The 19,960-nt window shown below is 39.2% G+C and overlaps 2 protein-coding genes across 3 annotated transcripts in view; one reads left to right on the top strand and one right to left on the bottom strand.

Annotated features, from left to right (window-relative positions):
- Positions 1 to 2,475: 2,475 nt before the first annotated feature.
- commd8 (COMM domain containing 8) lies at positions 2,476 to 9,144 on the bottom strand. The gene is made up of 5 exons (XM_031759279.2): positions 9,053 to 9,144; positions 6,643 to 6,798; positions 4,574 to 4,726; positions 3,197 to 3,352; positions 2,476 to 2,748 (listed from the first exon to the last, which is right to left on the bottom strand). Exons 1-5 carry the CDS (start codon positions 9,116 to 9,118, stop codon positions 2,728 to 2,730), a joined length of 552 nt encoding a protein of 183 aa, XP_031615139.2. The 5' UTR covers positions 9,119 to 9,144; the 3' UTR covers positions 2,476 to 2,727.
- A 250-nt stretch (positions 9,145 to 9,394) lies between these two features.
- The window catches only part of atp10d (ATPase phospholipid transporting 10D), a 53,132-nt gene continuing 42,566 nt past the window's right edge, over positions 9,395 to 19,960 (top strand). For both annotated transcript variants that reach the window (XM_039603003.1, XM_031759275.2), the window contains exons 1-3: positions 9,395 to 9,696; positions 14,296 to 14,681; positions 18,791 to 18,985. In XM_039603003.1, the coding sequence (XP_039458937.1) occupies positions 14,401 to 14,681; positions 18,791 to 18,985 (476 nt within the window). In that variant the 5' untranslated portion in view covers positions 9,395 to 9,696; positions 14,296 to 14,400. The remainder of the gene's footprint in view (positions 9,697 to 14,295; positions 14,682 to 18,790; positions 18,986 to 19,960) is intronic.

Below are 19,960 nucleotides of genomic sequence, written 5' to 3'. Positions count from 1 at the left end.
CTGGAAAAAGGTCAGGGTTTTTTAACACAATGTATGTTAGTTTCCAAGCAGCTTCACTGAACATGTGCATCAGATTTTGCTAAACTAACCTATAACCTATATAATCTCTTGACAGGCAGAATGCTACGATGAACACAGGTTGTCATAAACTCAAATTCTGAGCTGTTGTATGCCAAATTTATTAACAAAGGGTGTTTTTGTTAAAACACCTACTTTGATGTAACCGCTCACTGCATGTACAGTTTGCTGCAGCAAAAGCAAAGTGTGGTGGATTATTCAGTGGACTGAAGGGTGGAAGGAAAAAAACACTTGGTGATGCTTTCCTCATTGGCCTGAGCAACCTGCAAAACATTTACCAGTTGCCCTTGATTAGCTTGTTTCTTTGTATGTAAGGCTTGATGACCACCTCCGAGAACAGCAGTGTTACCGGATCAGACTTACCTGGTGTGTCTTCTGCAGCTCCCATGCCGCTCCCTTAAGAGCAAGGCGCCAGTAGGGACCACCCGGTGGATGCCTTTAATTGTCTACTTTAGCTAGATATATTGCTAAGGTTTGCAACTGATAACAAATAAGTGTTCTATGTGTTGTTTTTATTATTATTAATTGGCTCCCTGTTAAATCCAGAATTGAATTCAAAATCCTGCTCCTCACATACAAGGTCTTAAATAATCAGGCCCATCTTATCTTAATGACCTTGTAGTACCATATCACCCTATTAGGGCACTTCGCTCTCACACTGCAGGCCTACTTGTTGTTCCTAGAGTATTTAAAAGTAGAATGGGAGGCAGAGCCTTCAGTTTTCAGGCCCCTCTTCTGTGGAACCAGCTTCCAGTTTGGATTCGGGAGACAGACACTATCTCTACTTTCAAGATTAGGCTTCAAACTTTCCTTTTTGATAAAGCATATAGTTAGGGCTGGACCAGGTGACCCTGAATCCTCCCTTAGTTATGCTGCAATAGACGTAGGCTGATGGGGGATTCCCATGATGCACTGGGTGTTTCTTCTTCACTCACTATGTGTTAATTTACCTCTCTGCATCGAATCATATCTGTTATTAATCTCTGTCTCTCTTCCACAGCATGTCTTTATCCTGTTTTCCTTCTCTCACCCCAACCGGTCGCAGCAGATGGCCCCGCCCCTCCCTGAGCCTGGTTCTGCCGGAGGTTTCTTCCTGTTAAAAGGGAGTTTTTCCTTCCCACTGTCGCCAAAGTGCTTGCTCATAGGGGGTCATATGATTGTTGGGTTTTTCTCTGTATGGATTATTGTAGGGTCTACCTTATGATATAAAGCACCTTGAGGCGAATGTTGTTGTGATTTGGTGCTGTATAAATAAAATTGAATTGAAGCCTCATAATTCTTTAACTGTGGTTCAGCTTCGAATAAAAAAAATATATGAGATTTTGGTCCAGACTGGCAAAATATCTCACACTTGCTGCAGATTTGTGAACTGAAGATCCATGATACCAATCCAGTACCATCATAGGTCCACTAACTGATTGAGATCTGGTGACTGTGCAACCTGTTGAGTACAGTGAAAGCAGTTCTACATTACTGTGATATGATGTGTACTCCAGTGTCCCTATCTGATGGGTACACTGGTGATAAAATCGTCAATAACAACACAATGTACTGCCTAAAGTTTAAACGGCACTAATGGTTCCAAAGTGTGCCATAGAAGTATCCCTCACACCTTTTATGCTACTAAAGTCACCAATATCTTAATGCATTCTCAATCATCCATCCAGTCACTTGGATGAGTGACGAAACGTTTCTCCAACTGAAAACGCTACGTCCAGATGAACAGAATCAACTTTTGAAGAATATCACCATTATCTTCCAGTTTTGGTAAGTCTGTGCAAACTGCAGGCTCACTGTCCTTTTGTTAGCTCATAGGAGCAGCACCCATGGATGCTACTGCTGTTGTGTCCAGATTAAGGTTCAGGACGATTCATATCTTAGGTGTACTGGGTATTTGAGTTACTGTTGCCTTTCTATCATATCAAAGCAGTTTGACTATTCCCCTCTGACCTCTGGCATCAATAAGGCCCAGAGAACTACTATTCACTGAATATTTTTAGTTTATTTTGGTGATTCTCTGTAAACCTGAAAGAAATCCCAGTTTCTTAAATATTAAGACCATTTGGCACCAGCAACCATGCCACACCGAAAGTAACTTAAATCTCCTTCCCTCCCATTACGGAGCTTGGTGTGAACTTCAGCAGGTAGTTTTGATGTAAAAAAATTTCTTAAAATGTATTTTCACTTTTGTTACATTTTAGATTACCAAATGTAGATTAATAATGTGTGAATATGGGAGTGACAATTTCAATAAGGTAAAATGAAATTAAACAGACTGTAAAATAAACATAAAAGTGAAAATTTCCCTCCTGAAGGGAAAACTAGTTTATCTCTTTTTGGTACTTTGGATTTACAGGTCAGTTAATACTGCTGTTAAAATCAATAAACACCACTTGATTCAACAGTGCAAAATGCAAAATAAACATTTATTGAACATGGTGCAAAAACCCCCAAAACAAAACAAAAACAAAGTGTTGGTATCCAACTGCTCCAGTACATGACGGAACATTCATCACATCATTATGGCTGGATCCTACTGGACCCTGTCCAAAATATGGGAGCTCCTCTTTCATAAACTTGAGGAACATATTATTGTTCCTCTGGATGCTCTGTGGTCTTCAATGAGATTAGTAATCCACAATTTTTCCATCATTTCAGCTGCAACACTACCTGCAAGACATGAAGACCATTAAATCATTACGACTGGGTCGGGGACTTTGTTTTCCCCGTGCCTGGGTGCGTTCTTTTTGGTTTGTCCCTCAGGCCAAAGACGTGCGTGTTAGGTTAACTGATGATCCTAAACTGACAGGAGATGTGAATGTGAACACAAACTGACCACATGTCGAGGGTGTATCTGGCCTTGTGAGTTGTGTGAGGCTCTAGCCCTCCTGTGACACTGAATTTGATCAAGCAGTTAAGAAAATGGATGGACAAATGGAAGTGCAAATATTTACTGTCTGCATAATAACTTTGGAAATAATTTCACACCCAAGATACTTGCATATGTTTAAATAGATGCTGCAAAGGGCTATAGTACTATATGCACTTCTAAGAAAAAGTGTATATAGTAGTGTTATAGTAGTGTGTATATATCTCTAATGCATTTAATATGTTTTACCTTATTAGCAGACTCTAATGAACTGATGAGCATGCCTAGCTCATCTCTGTTCATCTCCAAAGTGACAGGCCGGAGGGCTCCATTTTCTCGCACATCTAGACTGAGACTGAGCAGAGGCGTGTGGAGAGATGATATCTTATCACTGGACAGAGCTAACTGAAGAGAAAAAAAGACGAGAAAAAAAACATAGAAGAGATGAAATGTCTGTGTTTACTAAGGAAATCTGACAATGAATATGATCTTTGTCAATGCTACCAAACTTAAAGAAAATATTAAGAATTCAGCTCACTGACTCATGCAGCTGTCTTTGACCAATCAGTGGTATAAAAATTGCCGTCTACAAACACGAATGAAACATGAGCTATAAATGATCCCAGTGTTGCTGACAGATTGACAGGCATTGTTCCACTGTGCTCTGTCCAATATTTGTTTAGAATTATTTTTATTTGCCTGAATTTGTGATTGCATAAAATTATCCATATAATCCCTTATCAGTAAAGTTTTACATAGTGGTAGTTATGAACATGAACAAACATCTTGAAAAGGTCAAAATTTCATATTATCATTTGAAATGATTAAGTGATAACCAGCTCTGTGGGAAAAAACTTGTTCTGATTTCTATATGATCAAAAACCACAAAGCAAAACTACTAGTTTAAAGTTTGGACACACCTACTCATTCAAAACTGAAGATGTCAAAACTACAAAATAAAGAGAAAAATATTATTTAGCTAATTTATTTGAAACTTGATATTTCAGATTCTAGATGACCCGGTTCATCAGGCTGGGATTTGGCATTCAGTAACTAGACGCACTTTGAAACATGTTTGAACCTCTGCCATTCTCAGTGTAGTTAAGGCCATCACTTGGGTTTTGTACAGGTAGTGTTGGTGCACAGCACTAACAATAACTACTACAGAAATCCATGACTACACTACCAGTAACATGTTTGGACAAACCTTCTCATATAATAGTTTGTCTTTATTTTCATGACTATTTACATTACAGTAGATTCTCACTGAAGGCATGAAAACTATGAATGAACACATATGGAGTTATGTAGTAAACAAAAAAGTGTGAAATAACTCAAAACATGTTTTATATTTTAGACTGAGGAGCAGTTAAAGGTGGACAAGTCTCCTCCTCCTCTGTTTGCCTACTGCGTAGTACTCATAGGAATCAGACTTTTTAAACAGAGAGCCGATTCCAGACATTCCTGTACTGGGAGTGCCAGGTCGAGATCCACAACTGTAAATATTCAGATGCTTTTGCTTCTTTTCATTCAGTTTTGAATGTTAAGCTACATTGTGATGTTTAAATTAGAACAATATCTACAGTAAAAAGTAAGTCAGTTGCATACTGAAAAATAATGAGTCACCTTAAGTTGCCAATCAAAGTCCTGCAGAGTAGCAGAGGAGATGGAGTTGGTTCTGTCCAGCAGAGCGCAGCGGATCTCCTCTTCTCTTGCTCTGAGCACACTCAACACAACCTCAGCTTGGCTGCTGCTCACATCTGACAACTGAGAGAGAACCTGCACACAATCGGCCAGAGAAGACCTGAAAATCTCACCTAAAAGAACCCCACTCACTATCAGTGTTGGTCAAGTTACTTGAAAAAAGTAATCAGTAACTAATTACTGATTATTTCCCCCCAAAAGTAATCCCGTTACTTTACTGATTACTTATTTTCAAAAGTAATTAATTACTTAGTTACTTAGTTACTTTTTAAAAACACGATTTACAACCTGAATAGGTGATAAAGCGATAGATCTTTCAGCCCAATTCTACTTTTTCTGCATAATCCATCAAACAAAATGTAATCAAATGGAAAAGTCTCTTTTTTAAAACTTGTTTTATTAGTTTTAATCTTTTAACTTTATGCATCAAGCAAAAATTAAATTATATGCAACATTCTCTGACTGGAAGAAATTTGTTTAACATTTAAACCTATTTTCTGCACATTCCAGCACATAAAAAATAATATTTTTTTGTGTTTACACTCACTCTTTCAAATAGATGCAAGTAAAACACAGCAGAAAATAAATAAAATCAAAGACTAGCGGTCCTGTTGCTCTATTTTCACCTATAAAGCAGGACTGGGGTAGGCGGAGGTTTACCCTGGTGCAGGTGTGCCGCAGCGGTCAGTGGAAGAATCCGCGAGTTTCTCTGTGAATTTCACATTACGTCGTAGCGCACTCGCTGCTTGCTTGGACGTTTAGGGGTTTAAAAAGAAGTTTTCTTCCCACGCAGTGAACAGTGGACACTAATGTTTTTGTCACTTTTTTATGGAATCAAACTCAAAGGAAGGTCAGTACTTCCACGCTTTAAACGCTGCACGCTCATACTCTCTCCGCACTCGATATATTATCCATTGTTGATCTGCAGACAGCTGTTGTCATGAACGTCGCGCACTCGCCACGCCACTGTCATGAGACATTCTCGCAAAAATCACGGTTTTAGTAACGCAGTAATGCAGCGTTCCTACGGGAAAGCAACGGTAATCTAATTACCGTTTTTGCAATAGTAATCCCTTACATTACTCATTACTTGAAAAAAGTAATCAGATTACAGTAACGCGCCCATCTCTGCTCACTATACAGCGAGCTGATCTGTAACTATTATTAAAAGTAAAGACAATTTCTTCCTACATTAAACTAGGGTCATGCTGATGGTTGAAACCAAACATTTAAAGTCTCAGTTTCATAAAAACTGACTCATGACTCATTCCATGTTACATTTGTAAAATCTGAACAGAATCAGCTGTTTGAAATAGAGTAGTTCTGACATAGTGCTTTTCTAACCTACATGATCACTCACAATGCTTTACACCACATGCTTCATTCACCTATTCACATTTCTCGCTTTTGATCCAGTGACTGCATCAGAGGGAGCAACATGGGGTTCAGCACCTTCCCCAAGGACACTTTAGCACGTCGACTGAAGCAGCCAATCACCAGCCTTCTCTACTTCCTGACTACAGCTCACTCCCACACCTGCTATTCCCACGTGGTCTCACATCTAAGTACTAATCAGGCCTGACAATGCATTACTGTTTTATTATACAATAACTTTAGTATATTTGATTAAGATATACAAAATGTTTACAAAATAAAACTGTAAATAAAATAAAAATACATAAATAAAAATTTATGTGAAGCCAAAATCTTGTTTTTATTCATCATGTTTTTTAGAAGCAACTTTGATCACAAACACCTGTATTAGAATTTCAAAAATAACACTGTCTATGATACTGAGTCAAAGACACACAAATTGGCACCTTCGATGTTTGGATGGTAATGCTGAGTGAATGACCAATCGACTGCATGCACCAAACTGTGGCTAGTGTGTTCAACCCCATGTGCTCAGAAAATGTCACTGCACCAGAAACCACACGCAACCACACGTTCATATCCTTTCCAACCTCTTTAAACTTGTTTCACTTTCTCACCACTTCATCCGAGATGTTGTTGACCACTGCCAAACGGAACAGAGCTGTCAGCGAGTCCAGCAGCTGCAGCCACTCCTGCAGGCTCCAGGTGGCGCTGTAATCCCCCCTGTGAGGAGGCTCCCGCCCACACAGACTATCCACCACCCTGTGGCACAGCTAAACACAAGGAAATACTGTGAGGATCCTAGTTTGGCACTTGGTAGTGCGACACATGAAACATTATACTAGGCCTATTAATTTCATTTATACATATTTGACATTATCGTTTTGTTCTTTTGACTGCTTCCCTTTAGGGTTTGCCACAGGAGATCATCTGCCTCGGTTTCACCCCATCCCTAACCTAACCTCTTCCTCTTAGGTCTTTCTGTTTTCCTCTTTGGTAGTGTGTCATCAGTCACAGTAAGTAAAAGAAGGAAATGCCCTTCATTTTCTTTGCACTAATAAACACTGCCATCTGTAAGCTGCAATCACCAATGATTTTTATTTTTTTTATACTCAGACATATCATTATTGCAAATTTCTTTGAAATATTGTGATATGATTTTGTGGCTATATCGCCCACCCTTATTTTGAAGTTTAATTTAGGCATCACACACCATCTCCAGCATTCTAATGAAATTGTATGTACCAATTTATATCTTTTTAATTTATGCATTCATTTATGGTGAAACTGTTTTTAATCTATGTAAGAGACACACAAACATCAGATACCAGCGAACAGTGGAACAGGAATATGATGTAGTAAGGCTCATCTGCAGTCTGTATTGAAGTATTATCCCTGCTCTCCACTATCAAACATTAAAAAACTCACTAATTTACTCTTCTGTCCTCTATTCTTCTGTTTACGTTTAACAAGCATCAGTATCCAAGTAGAACAAGCTGACATTTCTTTTCAAATATCAGGATACTTCTGGGCAGGTAACTTGTCACCGTGACAAATTTATTTTCATTTGCAACCACCAGGAGCTCAGTAGTTTAGATGTGCTTCAACAACATTTCTTCTCAAATGTTTTGGATATTCAAAACCTGTCAAACCACGTTTACTGTTTTCTATTTAAAAAAGAAAAACCACATTCATCTCAGTTATATGCCTGTGTTACGCCCCTTCCTTTTAGCAGAGTCCCTGAAGCAGAGTCAACACAAAGAGAATGGTATTACAGTTTCACTAGTTTTCATGTTGACTTATGAGATTTGTTCACAATGTCCACTCTCCATGTTCCAGTATCTGCAGATTTGTCCATTTCAGGAAGTAACCACCTCCCTCCTGACTGCAAGTCAGTATCATCATCATTATTATTATTACTTTGTACTTTCTTACTTTGAGAACTTTTCAGAGCCTGTACTTTTTCACTTTTACTATAAAGTAAAAACGTTGTTTCAGTACTTTAGGTGTTACTGGAGTGTTTTTTCACCCAGGTATCTGTACTTCTACTGAAGTAAAGAAACCACAGAAACAAACCACACCAAAGAGTCTCCTCTCTTCCTCTCAGCACGAATGCAAGTGAGTCGAAAGTTGCACTTCCCAAAAAATACAATTTGACACCTTACCACCAGCTACATCAGTCATGTGACTTTTCCACCGATAAGGGCTTTCTTTGTGTTTGATAGACGCACCAACGCTTTGGTATTATCTGACCCATCACTACTCAAAGCGCCCTTTATACAAACACTTTCCCCCCTACGCTTTAAGTGTTTTCTACGACCAACCCTTTGATCAGTATATGACAGATGTCGTGCCAAGGTAGGTTGTTTCCCCGCCGTCGGGAGCGCGCGCTTGACTCCGCCTCCATTCCAACAACCAACTGTGGAAGTTTTACTTTAGTAAAACAGTGAAAGATGAGTGTCATTGCGTTACCGTTAAGTTTGTGGGTTACAACTGAAAATATTACATTTATTTTTTTTTCACATGTTATCGGACGGGACCATATTTAAGCTGATAATTATTTGCATTCTCCTGTAACTTTACTGTATAAAGAACTAAAACCCTCAAAATTTCAGGAGTAGTTAGTCATTATAAGAAGTGTTTGTGAACGGAAAATCAAGAATTAGGGACACTGTTTGTCCGTGATTTGGACAGATCATCACGTGATCCCGATGGAGGGGGACCAGATTCTGTCGGGGATACCTACCTTGTCACGACACCTGTCTCTACCTCCTAACCTGCAGCCATCCCATTATTATTATGTTGATAGAGGTATAGATGCTCATTCAGATAACACTATGTAGCAAGAACATTCAGAAGAAATATCTGGGCAATGGATGGGCTGCTAAACATATTCCTTCGCTGAAATATCGGAGCTCTCATAAAGAAATATAAAACATTAAGTTACATATCTTAGTATTTATGGAGGTACAATCGCCCGTGGCTCCAGTGGACATTTAGAGAACTAAATCACGTTTCACGACTTACTTTTCGGCAGTCCTTGTTAGCTAATGCACTCAGTAAAACCACCATGTTTTCAGTTAGTTCCGCCATCAGTACTGCTGATCAGCTGATGTTAGTCACGTGACTTACATTGTTGCGTTCAGAATGCTTCGGAAAAATAAACCCAAACACTGTAATCACCAAAGAGTTCAAGCAAATACTTAATAGACAGAAAATGCAGGAGAAATGTTTTATGCGGATGTATATCAACAGTAAAACTCTCACACTGATGACAATCTAATAATGTAGTGTAGCCCTGATTGCTGAAAATGTGGAAACATTTGCAAGGGATAGCTGCAAGCGTGAATTCCCACAGTACTTCCGTTAGATCATTTGGATGAAAAAAGCACACCCCCTGGTTCATAGATTAAAGATGGTTCACAGACTATTTCAGTTAAAGCTACTAACATGCTCCCGCCATTGAAGACAATATGACATTTGTGCATTTGCATTGGGGATTCGGTTGGACGACACTCCGCTGTAGAGCGAAAGCTTTCGTGGCTGAGCGACTATTTCTCACATCCTGCTTTGTTTCTCAGTACTGTCTGTCGACGATGTGACCGAATCTACAGGCTGCTTTACTGCGGGTAGTAACTTAAAATTGGGCGGCGTGAGGAAATAAACAGCAGGTACGTGTTTTCTGTGAATAACTGCCGGAGAAACATGTCTGTTTCTCAGATAGAGGCATGAACGCACTCGGGGGTTTTGTCCATTCATTACAGTAGCAACAATATAAGCAACGAACAACTGTAGGCCTCTAAGTTGCTGGACGGAGACACTTTCTTTTGTAGTTGGCCGAGTATCGATACCTCTGTGTAATCGCTTAATGCGGCCTGAGTGTACAGCTGATTGTGGTAGTGTCCCCTTAAAGCTGTTTCCACAACTTCGAGTATGGAGTCGTTTAAAGTCTTTACAGCCTCTTTAACTTCTAAGTTGTGCAAACAGGCGTGGCTTAAGGGTGCTGTGCGGTAAACGTTAGTTTTCTGTTTGATGTGCTGTAAAGACTTAAATGGGGACTTAATTAATCTGTGGTGTAAAGGTTAATAGTAGTAAAACAGATGGTCATTAGGGTCAGTTGTTACCATAACTCATGTTCAGGAAAGTCAGCAAACCTGTCAGTTATTTTTGCAGAAGTAGTGTAGAAAAACCGCTGTACGGTTAGCACCAGGCCGTGCACACCATAGTAAACTGAAGCTTGATTTAGACTTCTGCGGGAAATCGATGTCCTAACTCCGTAACCGGAAACTGCTCCGTACACCGCAACCTTCCACGCCATTAAAGTCATTTTTGTGTGCTGTGACCCGACGTGTAGCTACATTTCTGTGGAGGTGCACGTCAGGTCATGTAGAAGGTTACAGTGCAGGGTTAAAATGAGTTACCGTGTTGTGCCAAAAACTGATTTCCGGTATTTGCCAAAAACTGATTGCTCGTATTTAAACTGCTGTAAGTAACTTGTTGGGCTATAATATGTGAAACATATGTCAAATGCATCCCTCATGGATGACACAAAGTCATACTGAGCCACAAACAACGTTTGTGTAACAAGGTAGAAGGCGCAATCAGTTTTTGGCAGCGACTTTTTTAACTGCATAAATAAAGGTTATATAAAAATGTCATTAACATTAAAAATGTCTTTTGTAAGAGTAAGTTGGCCAAGAGGACAGAAGAAATGGCAGCAAATATTACAATAGTTTTGTAAAAATATTTTAAGTGGGGATAAAGGACCGGATTGGTTATAATGTAAGTACAATAACACAGACTTGTAAAGATACTTGAAAAAGCAGATAATTTTTAAATTCTATATATAACCCCTTTGTAAAAGCTGTTCTCCGAAGTCTATTTACCAACACACGTAAAGATATTACACATAAAAAATACACGGAAACATTGGAAATCAGTTTTTGGCAGGCAATCACTTTTTGGCACAACACCGGCAACAGTGAAAGTTACGACGTGAGAGTAAAAATAACATTTGCTCCTTCTGTCGCTCACCGGCCATTTTTTTTTTATTTGGCGTGTACAGCAATGTACACGAGCAAAATCTGCCATAAAAATCCCCATACAACAAATTATTTAATCAAATTGAGCCCTTTTCAAAGTGATCAAACATTAAATTATTTTCGGGACTGTAACCATTTAAATGCCAATTTAAGCATTTGAATTGTTAGTGTTTTATTGAAAAAACTCACAAAAACCGAAATATTTTCCATATAATAAATAGTTTGGTGATGGGGCATTGGCGGTGAGTAGAGTCTTGGACATGTCAAAGATCAGCAACACAACTGATTTGATTGCATTACTATTTTTTGTGTAGCGCTCTCCACACGTTTCTGGACAAAAATGCCCTTCTATTCAGTATAAAACCATGCATTCTGTCATGTCAGGGGTCATTTCAAAGAAAAGTGGTGACATCTGACATTTTTACTGTGTTCCACCAGTTTCAACCATTTCCCCCGGTAGGCCAATGTATGAAATTCTTGTATTTTTGTCAGTTATATTATGGAGCCGTGTGACCACCAGGGAGCCCCGAGAGTGATTTGGAAACATTTATTATGCAAACCGCAACAACACTGATAACTTCAACAACAGAACATGTGAAGTATGAACAAATTTGATGGGCTTTGAATATGTGTGTGTTTTAGAGAAACAGATAAATGGATTGAGAGAAGATGTGTGTGTTTATAGAAAAAATATTGCTGTATGAGGATTTTATGGCAGATTTTGTGTGTGTACATTTTTCTCCAGGAAGGTGTGGAAAGGATGCAGAATTTGAGGATGGCACGAGGATTAATAATAATAATTCACAATAATCCTTAACATGCCCGGATCATCCAGTTACAGACCCTGGGCACAAATGTCTGCTGGACCCTATATCCAACTTATTTTGCTGATCTGGTTTATATATATTTTCAGTAATTACAGATAAAACAAAAGTATACATGCACACACAGTAGTTGACACTGACTGAAGAAAATAAGAACAGCTCCAGGGTTATTTTGACAAAGAGCCAGAGCTGTCTTGAGCCAAGCGTTCCTTTTAACCTAACTGGCAATGACTTCATTAATTTCTTCACACATTTTAACCATTAGAGAAAAAATATTCACGACCATCTCACAGAAGTATCATTATTTAGTGATTGCTAGCAGTCAACAGCACTGATAATTATTTAGACCTCTGTGAATGATCTTTCTGAGTTAACTTCAGTAATTAACTTTCTTCAAACCATCAACATGTCTTTTAGACCCCATTCCTACAAGACTGCTCAAAGAAGTTCTACCATTAATTAATCCTTCAATCTTAAATATGACCAATCTATCTCTATTAATAGACAACATACCACAGACCATTCACTTAGTAAGCCATAACTTTACCTAGCAGCCTTGGCCCAATAAAATTCTTGAAAGAGTAGTTATAAAACGGCTTAATGATTATCTGCAGAGGTTTTAGAACTCATTAGAGTACAAAAAGCATTAGTGAATGTTAATATGGGCAAGAACAGTGGACTCATCTCTGTGCTTATCTCGGTAGACCTCAGTACAGCATTTATTACTGTTGACCATCATATTTTATTACAGAGATCGGAGCATGCTGTAGGTATTAAAGGTTCTTTGCTAACGTGTTTGAATCATATCTGTCTGACAGGTAGCTATTATCTAATCCAATTTGTTCATGTAAAGGAGGAGTCTCCTCCAGACACTAAGTTTAATTATAGAGGGTGCTGCGCTAGGCCTAATTCCTAATAATTTACATTATATGCTCCCCTTAGGCAGTATCATTCATTTTCATTGCTATGCGGATGACACCCAGCTTTGTCTTTCTATGAAGCCAGGTGACACACACTGATTAAACTGCAAACATGTCTCAGACACATTAAGGCCTGGATGACCTCCCTTATGAGAACTAACAATCTCTGTGATAAATGTTGAAACAATAACATGCAACTAAAAGCGTGCTTTTGAGGTGAGTCCACTTAGAAAAGGAATAAAAACATTTCAATGTATTTAAAATGCATTAATAAGTAAATAAGCAAAACACACATTTTCTTTGGATATTTGCTTCTTCATGTGTCGGAGCAGCAGGCGCTCAGCTGCTGCTGGCAGCCCGGCTTCTTCACTTACAATCAGCCAAAGTGGCTCCTACAGTTAACCTCTGGAGTAGCTTGCACATCATCTTGCTGTACATTGTCTCAACAACTTTTTCAGTGTTTTCCTTAATTGGCTGAACCCCAAAAAAAAAGAAAAAAGAAAGAAAAAAAAAATCACAATATTGCATATTTGTTTTTGTTTTTGTTTTTTCATTTTTCGCTGTCATTTCAAACCCTCCTTCAGCTTGTGTTATTCGTTTTGTATCATTTTGCTATTGTAAGGAGGGATGCTTCTGGCTGTACATTCAGATACAGGGTGTAGATGTACCAGTCATTCCACTCAAAAGTCTTATTTAATTTTTCATACTTTTCTAAACAGCAAATGGGGAACTGAGATCCTCCGCTCTGCCATTCAGATGTGCTACTAGCACGTCAGGCTTCCTCTTTGATGCTCAGATTTTGCGTGTTTTTCCAAACTGACATTGTATCATCATGAAACATGAGGGGAACTTCTTTAATGGCAGGATTCTCATAGTGTCACATCATTGGCATTATGCTTTTACCCCACTGATAAGAAGTACACGGTTTTCCTTTTATCATCTATGTACTTTGTCTTTTTACTCAGTCAGTATGTGAACGTCTGTATTTATCAACACAATACACTCAGAAATGACTTCTTCTGGTTATCATGCATAAGAAACCTAAAGAAGACAGTTTGTTTAGACTTTTGTTTAAACACACACAAAGGTTTAAACTTCAGAATTACTTAATTCTAACGATTATATTCTTATTCAGTTTTACTGAGTCTTGATTAGATTAAAGCAGGATTAACTATCAGTAAAAACTCACACAGTCACAGCACTCTGTGTTACGTTACACCCACAAAATCTGGATTTGATCAGAATCAGAATACTTTAATAATCCCTAAGGAAATGATGTAGGCTACAGTTGCTCCAAGACAACAACAGTAACAGACTAAACCAATTAAACAATACAATATATTGCAAAGTTTACAAAATATAAGAAATAGCTCTAATATATATACAAATAGTTCAATTTAAATATTAAGAATATTACAGAGGCGATTGATTGACATTTAAGTCTAACTTGTAAAATAATAATTTTTGTCGTTTTCTCCTTCTAGGATGGTGACTTTGTAAAAGACCATCGTGAAGCACACAGAAGCCAAAGGCCATAAAAAGCCTGGCCTTAGTACCCTCACAGCCCACCTAGCACATCTGCTGCATAGATGGAGCGGCTGCGCTGGGTGCAGCATCGCTGCCAGCAGCTGCTGGCTGGAGACTCAAGGCGGGGTTGGTACTCGGATGGGCTGCACAACAGCAGCTTGCTGAACACCCACGACCCTCGAGGGAGGGTCTGTGGGAGGCAGAGAACGATATTTCCCCGCAATGGGCTTCACCAACAGGATTATGAGCGTGTATCCAGAAACTACAAAAGCAATGCAATCTCCACTACCAAATACACCTTGCTGACTTTCATTCCCATGAATCTGTTCGAGCAGTTTCACAGGTCAGACCTGACAGTTATTTTGTTTTTCAAACCTGTTATTGAGAGCTGGTCTTTACCAAAGGTTTTCAAGTAATTGCCACTGAAGTAATTCTCAACTGTGCATGAACTCCACAAACTAAGAACATTACTGAAAATGTTACTTTTTTATGGCATGAGCAAACCGCGACACTTTTGCCCACTTACTATATACTTTACATAGCTTCTGACATTTCCAAGAATGCAGCATTCTACTCTTTGGAATGTGTTTCCATAGATGCTCATTAGTTCCCGTTGTAATGGCTTGGTCACTTTTTTAAGAACTCCTATATATCACCTTGCTTTTTGCTGATATATTAGATAAATTTCAACATTTCAGTTCTTCCAGCCTTCATCAGGTATATAGGCAACACTCCTGAATTCTCATTTATATGTAAATATCAGCCATAACATTATGACCACTTCCTGATATGGAAGGTAAAGGCCAAAATGTCGACAGGAGCATTAGGAGCTGTAAACCTGAAACTCTCTCTTGTTCAATTGTTCTCTCTCATATACCTCATATATTGACTGATTGAATCTCTCTAGATATCAGTAGCAACCCATCCGATCCAGAATGAAAGGAAATCTAACCATAGATATCCACAAATTAGGTTCTGAAAGTATTGTCTTCTTCCCTGACTCTTGACGGAGGCGGTTGCTTTTTCTCCTTCTCCCTCTCCCTCCCTTGTCCTTCCTGCTTGGCTTCTCATGTCTTTTGTCTTGCCTATCTCTAACCCTCAGAGAGTCTCCCAGACTTGTTCTCTAAAATCTAAAGAATTATGGATTTGATCAACTGGTCCCTTAACGAAATTGACAACCTCTTCTCGGCGAGAAGCTGGGGCTTGAGAGAGCCCGATTGTCCTGTGGAGACGTTTGCTGCCGGATACTTGATGGTCGGTTGCATCGTGTGTCTGGCGACACTCTCAATGGAGGACAATGAACGACATCTACCGATTTGGAACCATGATAACAGAGTTCTGGCTGATTGGAGCTGGCTCGGACCTGGCTTATCGAAGAACAAGAAGCTGCTACAGCAGACTGTGTTTATTGAACGCAATATGGGTAAGATCTTGGAGGTGGCACTGCAACGGGAATTGAGAGACCTGGTGACCAGTGAAAATTAGACCAACTGCAAAATCAGATGTAGTTTGTTTCGCACTAACCAAAACAACTACCATCTTCATCTCATGGGCCCCCCTGGCGCCAGCTGGATGCTCGAGGCAAAAGCTGACGGGAATAACAATTCTCCCTTGGATAACAAAACTGTTGTTGTGACTCTTCCCCCTCCTTCAAGGCCACCCGCGTCGACTGAAGATTGTTGACTTTTGCCTAACCGGGTGAAGGGACACTTTGTCTCGTTTGAACACGGAACACACGCACACACACATACGCATGTACACTGACACAGACCTACACTCACCCCCCCACCCCCTCCAAACACCTTCGAAGCTTATGTCTTCTATGTTGTGAGATGTGATGATTCATGTGGTTTTTTTTTTGTTTGTTTTTTTTTTCTGTTCTCAAACTGATCTCCCTGTTGGAGCTCAGTCTGGGGGGAGTTCTTTTTTCTCCTCGTCTTTCCTCATGTTGTGCATTTTCCATTGTTCGGGTCTGGGTCGCTGCTTGTGCGGTCAACCGGCCAGTCAGCTGAGCAGTTTTGTGTTCTTCAACATCATGCTGCTCTGTTGTATCTTAATTGCCACTTGGGGATAAATAAAGTCTCTGACTCTGACTGACCTGAAGGTGTAAAAAGGCATACAAGGTCCTGACACCTGCTAAAATCTCAGTAACTAGAAAGCAGTCCCACCACTTGGCCTATAGAAAGAATTCAGACAAGAAACATCTCATGATGGCTAAATCCACTCAGCTCTCTCGAGACTTTCACAACCTTATTGTGGCAAAACGCACTGATAGCACTGGTCACCGAATAATTTCTAAAATACTGAAGGTTCCAGTGAACACTGTTGGGTCTATGATCCAGAAGTGGAAAGAACAATTTCACCATAAACTGACTACGACCAGCTGCTCCATGCAACATTTCAGACAGAGGAGTGAAGAGAATTATTAGAAGAGTTGTCCAAGAGCCAAGGACCACTTATGCAGAGTTACAGGAAGACAGATACAATTGTTTCAAAGTAAACAATCAATAATGGACTTGACTGCCACGGCCTGTATACAAGCTCACCACAGATTCCACTGCTGAAGAAAAAGAAAGTTGAAGAGCATTTAAAGTTTGCTGAACAACATTTACTCATGCCTGTGAAATACTTGGAAAATATAGTCTGATAAGATGAGACCGAAACTGAACTCATTGGATGCCATAAAACACACCATGTTTGGAGTTCAAAAGGCACTGCATATCACCCCCTATGTAACTGAAGGAAGGATGAATGGAAAAACATGAAGACATTCTTGATATAAATCTGCTGCCATCCGATAGGATGATGAAGATGAAATGAGGGTCTATGTTTCAGCAAGACATTGATTCCAAAATAAGGCAAGGAAGCTCTCAGTTGGTTTCAGAGGAAATAAAACTGCTAGAATGGCCCAACCAATCAGCTGGCCTGAATCCCACTGAAAATCTATTGAAAGAACCAATGCTCAGAGTTCATGGATGGTGTCCACAGAACCTTCATGATTTGAAGACTGTTTGTGTGGGACAATGGGCATGCAACTAGTTTCTCCATACAGGAGGTGTCTTGATGCTGTCGTCACCAACAGAAGCTTTTGTATGAAGTATTAAATGAATTTCAGACAGCGTGTTCAATACTTTTTCTCTGTGTTATTTCTCATTATTATAGATAATTAATGGACATCCTGGTTTGATTTCCTTTCATGGGTTGGATGGGTTTTTATACTGACATCTGGTAAAGATTTCCTGTCAATAGCACGTCCAATACTGATTTTGCCCACTCTATATACTGGAATAGGCCTAAGGCTAGGCAGCCGGGGACTTCCCATAGTGCACTAGGTGTTTGTTCTTCATTCACATCTTTTCATGCTTTTTTTATACATCACTATATGAATTTAATAATAAGTTATTAGTAATCTCTGGTTCTCTTCCACATTATGTCTTTTGTCCCATCTACCTTCCATCATCCCCAAGCGGTCTTGGCTGATGGTGCTCCTCGCTCAGCCTGTTCTGCCACAGGTTCCTTCCTGTTAAAAGGGAGTTGTTCCTTCCTGTTGCCAATTGCTAGCTCATAAGTGGTTGTCTGATTGTTGGGGTTTTATCTCCTTAACAATTAAGCACTGTATTGTTGTCATTCACCTCATTTATTTTAGCATTCAGCTGAAAGTGAGACACTGTGCAACTCCATACTGCTAGATTTTTTTTTAGTGCTGCTAGTAATGAGAAATAAGAGAAGGAGAATGCAAAGTATGTGTTCAGAGTTCTCATTTGTGTAAACTCACTTGACCAGTTTTCAGTTAAATAAAACCATACAAAGCAAAGCTCTTAGTGTAGCAATACCCTTTTCACCTATTATCCATGTCATGCTCACTAATGCCTCTCCATACAATTACATATGCTGGGCTTCTCTATAGCTCCAAAAATGTAGTATCCAAAGCTGAATTTCAGAAATGGATTTGTCAGGCCTGTTTTTACAGTTTTTACCTTAGACCGTCTTCACTGACAGTGGTTATAGGAAGTGTTCGGAGTCCATGCTATGAATCATGTCTTATTTTAATTCAGGGCTGCTTGAGAACCTGAAGATGACCAGTTTTGCTTATCAGCACTGTACTTTTCATTTCTGTGATTTCCTGACTTTTAATGATTTTAGTTACTACAGAGGATGAATTTAAATTCTTTACAATTTGAGATTTAGATAATGTTGAACTTCTGAGAGGCTCACCCCTTTTTAATTTAGTCTTTGTTGATTAAATTGAGTCAACTGTTGTTGGTGCTATATAAATAAAATTTAATTAAACTGAACTGAATTGATATGTCAACTGGATTAACAGAAGATGCATACTGGTTATCCAGTACACCACATCCATGATAACTGGTCACCACTCATTTGGCTTCCCTGCTGCAGTGACATTTTGTGACTTCCATGTACTAATTTGCCCCTCTGCTCCTCTCTCTGTAGGGCTGCAAACCTCTATTTCCTTTTCTTGACATTGCTAAACTGGGTGCCAGTGGTTGAAGCCTTTCAAAAGGAAATTACTATGATTCCTCTGCTGGTGGTTCTCATAATTATCGCCATCAAAGATGCCCTGGAAGACTTCAGACGCTACTTGTTTGACAAGAAGGTTAACAACAATGTAGTTCGAGTATTCTGTGGGTAGGTGAACCTTTTAATCTAAGGACCAGTTCATGGGGAAATGCCATTTTCGTACTTGCATTAATATAGATTAGAATAATCCGTGGAATAGAATAGAACAGAATAGCCCTTTATTGTCATTGTACATTTACAGCGAAATAGTGGGTGCCCCACGCCAACTGTGCTGGAATAAAATATAACTAGTAGACAGCATGGGTAAATGGCAATCAGGAGAAATCTTTACAATCAAGAGGGATATGTGGGGCACACATTAGAGAAAGAGAATTTAAAAAAATAACAGTTTTCTGTTGCCTACATTGTACAGGGTAACTTTGCCTCCACAGCTAAACAGTAAACACTGTTTATACCATCGTTATACTAGAGAGTGGGTAATTCAGTTAATTAATCCAAGTATCATCAGCTTAAATGTTAATTAATCTCTGCTAGACCAACGCTGAGCATAAGAACCACAGCCACTGTGTATCAGTCTTTACTTTGAATTCTCTGCATTATTACAAACTAACCTGTTTTTCCTGCACAAAACTTCCGAGTACTTTCATGCAACATTTGAATAACATAAGTTTGTATATTTTGTTATGCAGGACATTTCACAATATGAAAAATGATCAAACCAGATAATAAACAAATCCCACGTATGATTAAAATGATGACTTTCTTATCTTTCTGCATCTTTGAGTGAAGTTTGCGCTCTTTCTTTTCTCTCCCTGTGAAATACAGCAGCTGGACCTTTACCTAGCAACACACTGTGCGACAAACTGCACACAGTTTGTGTGTTTGCTGATGTTTGTTGAGCTGACAGAAACAGTGAATTTGAAATGACCTGACACTTAAAAAAAAACATCACTCCCCTCATACTTCCTCCTCTTCTACCCCGCTAGCTAGATTTTGTAGTTCCGCAAACACAACAGGACACCTGCACTCATTCCAACCCTCTTTAACTCCAGGGTATAAACGCTGTAAGTGATGCAGCTGATC

Source organism: Oreochromis aureus, linkage group 19 (assembly GCF_013358895.1).
Source record: "Oreochromis aureus strain Israel breed Guangdong linkage group 19, ZZ_aureus, whole genome shotgun sequence".
NCBI classification, from domain to species: Eukaryota; Metazoa; Chordata; class Actinopteri; order Cichliformes; family Cichlidae; genus Oreochromis; species Oreochromis aureus.
This window is presented reverse-complemented; position numbering and strand designations above follow the sequence as displayed.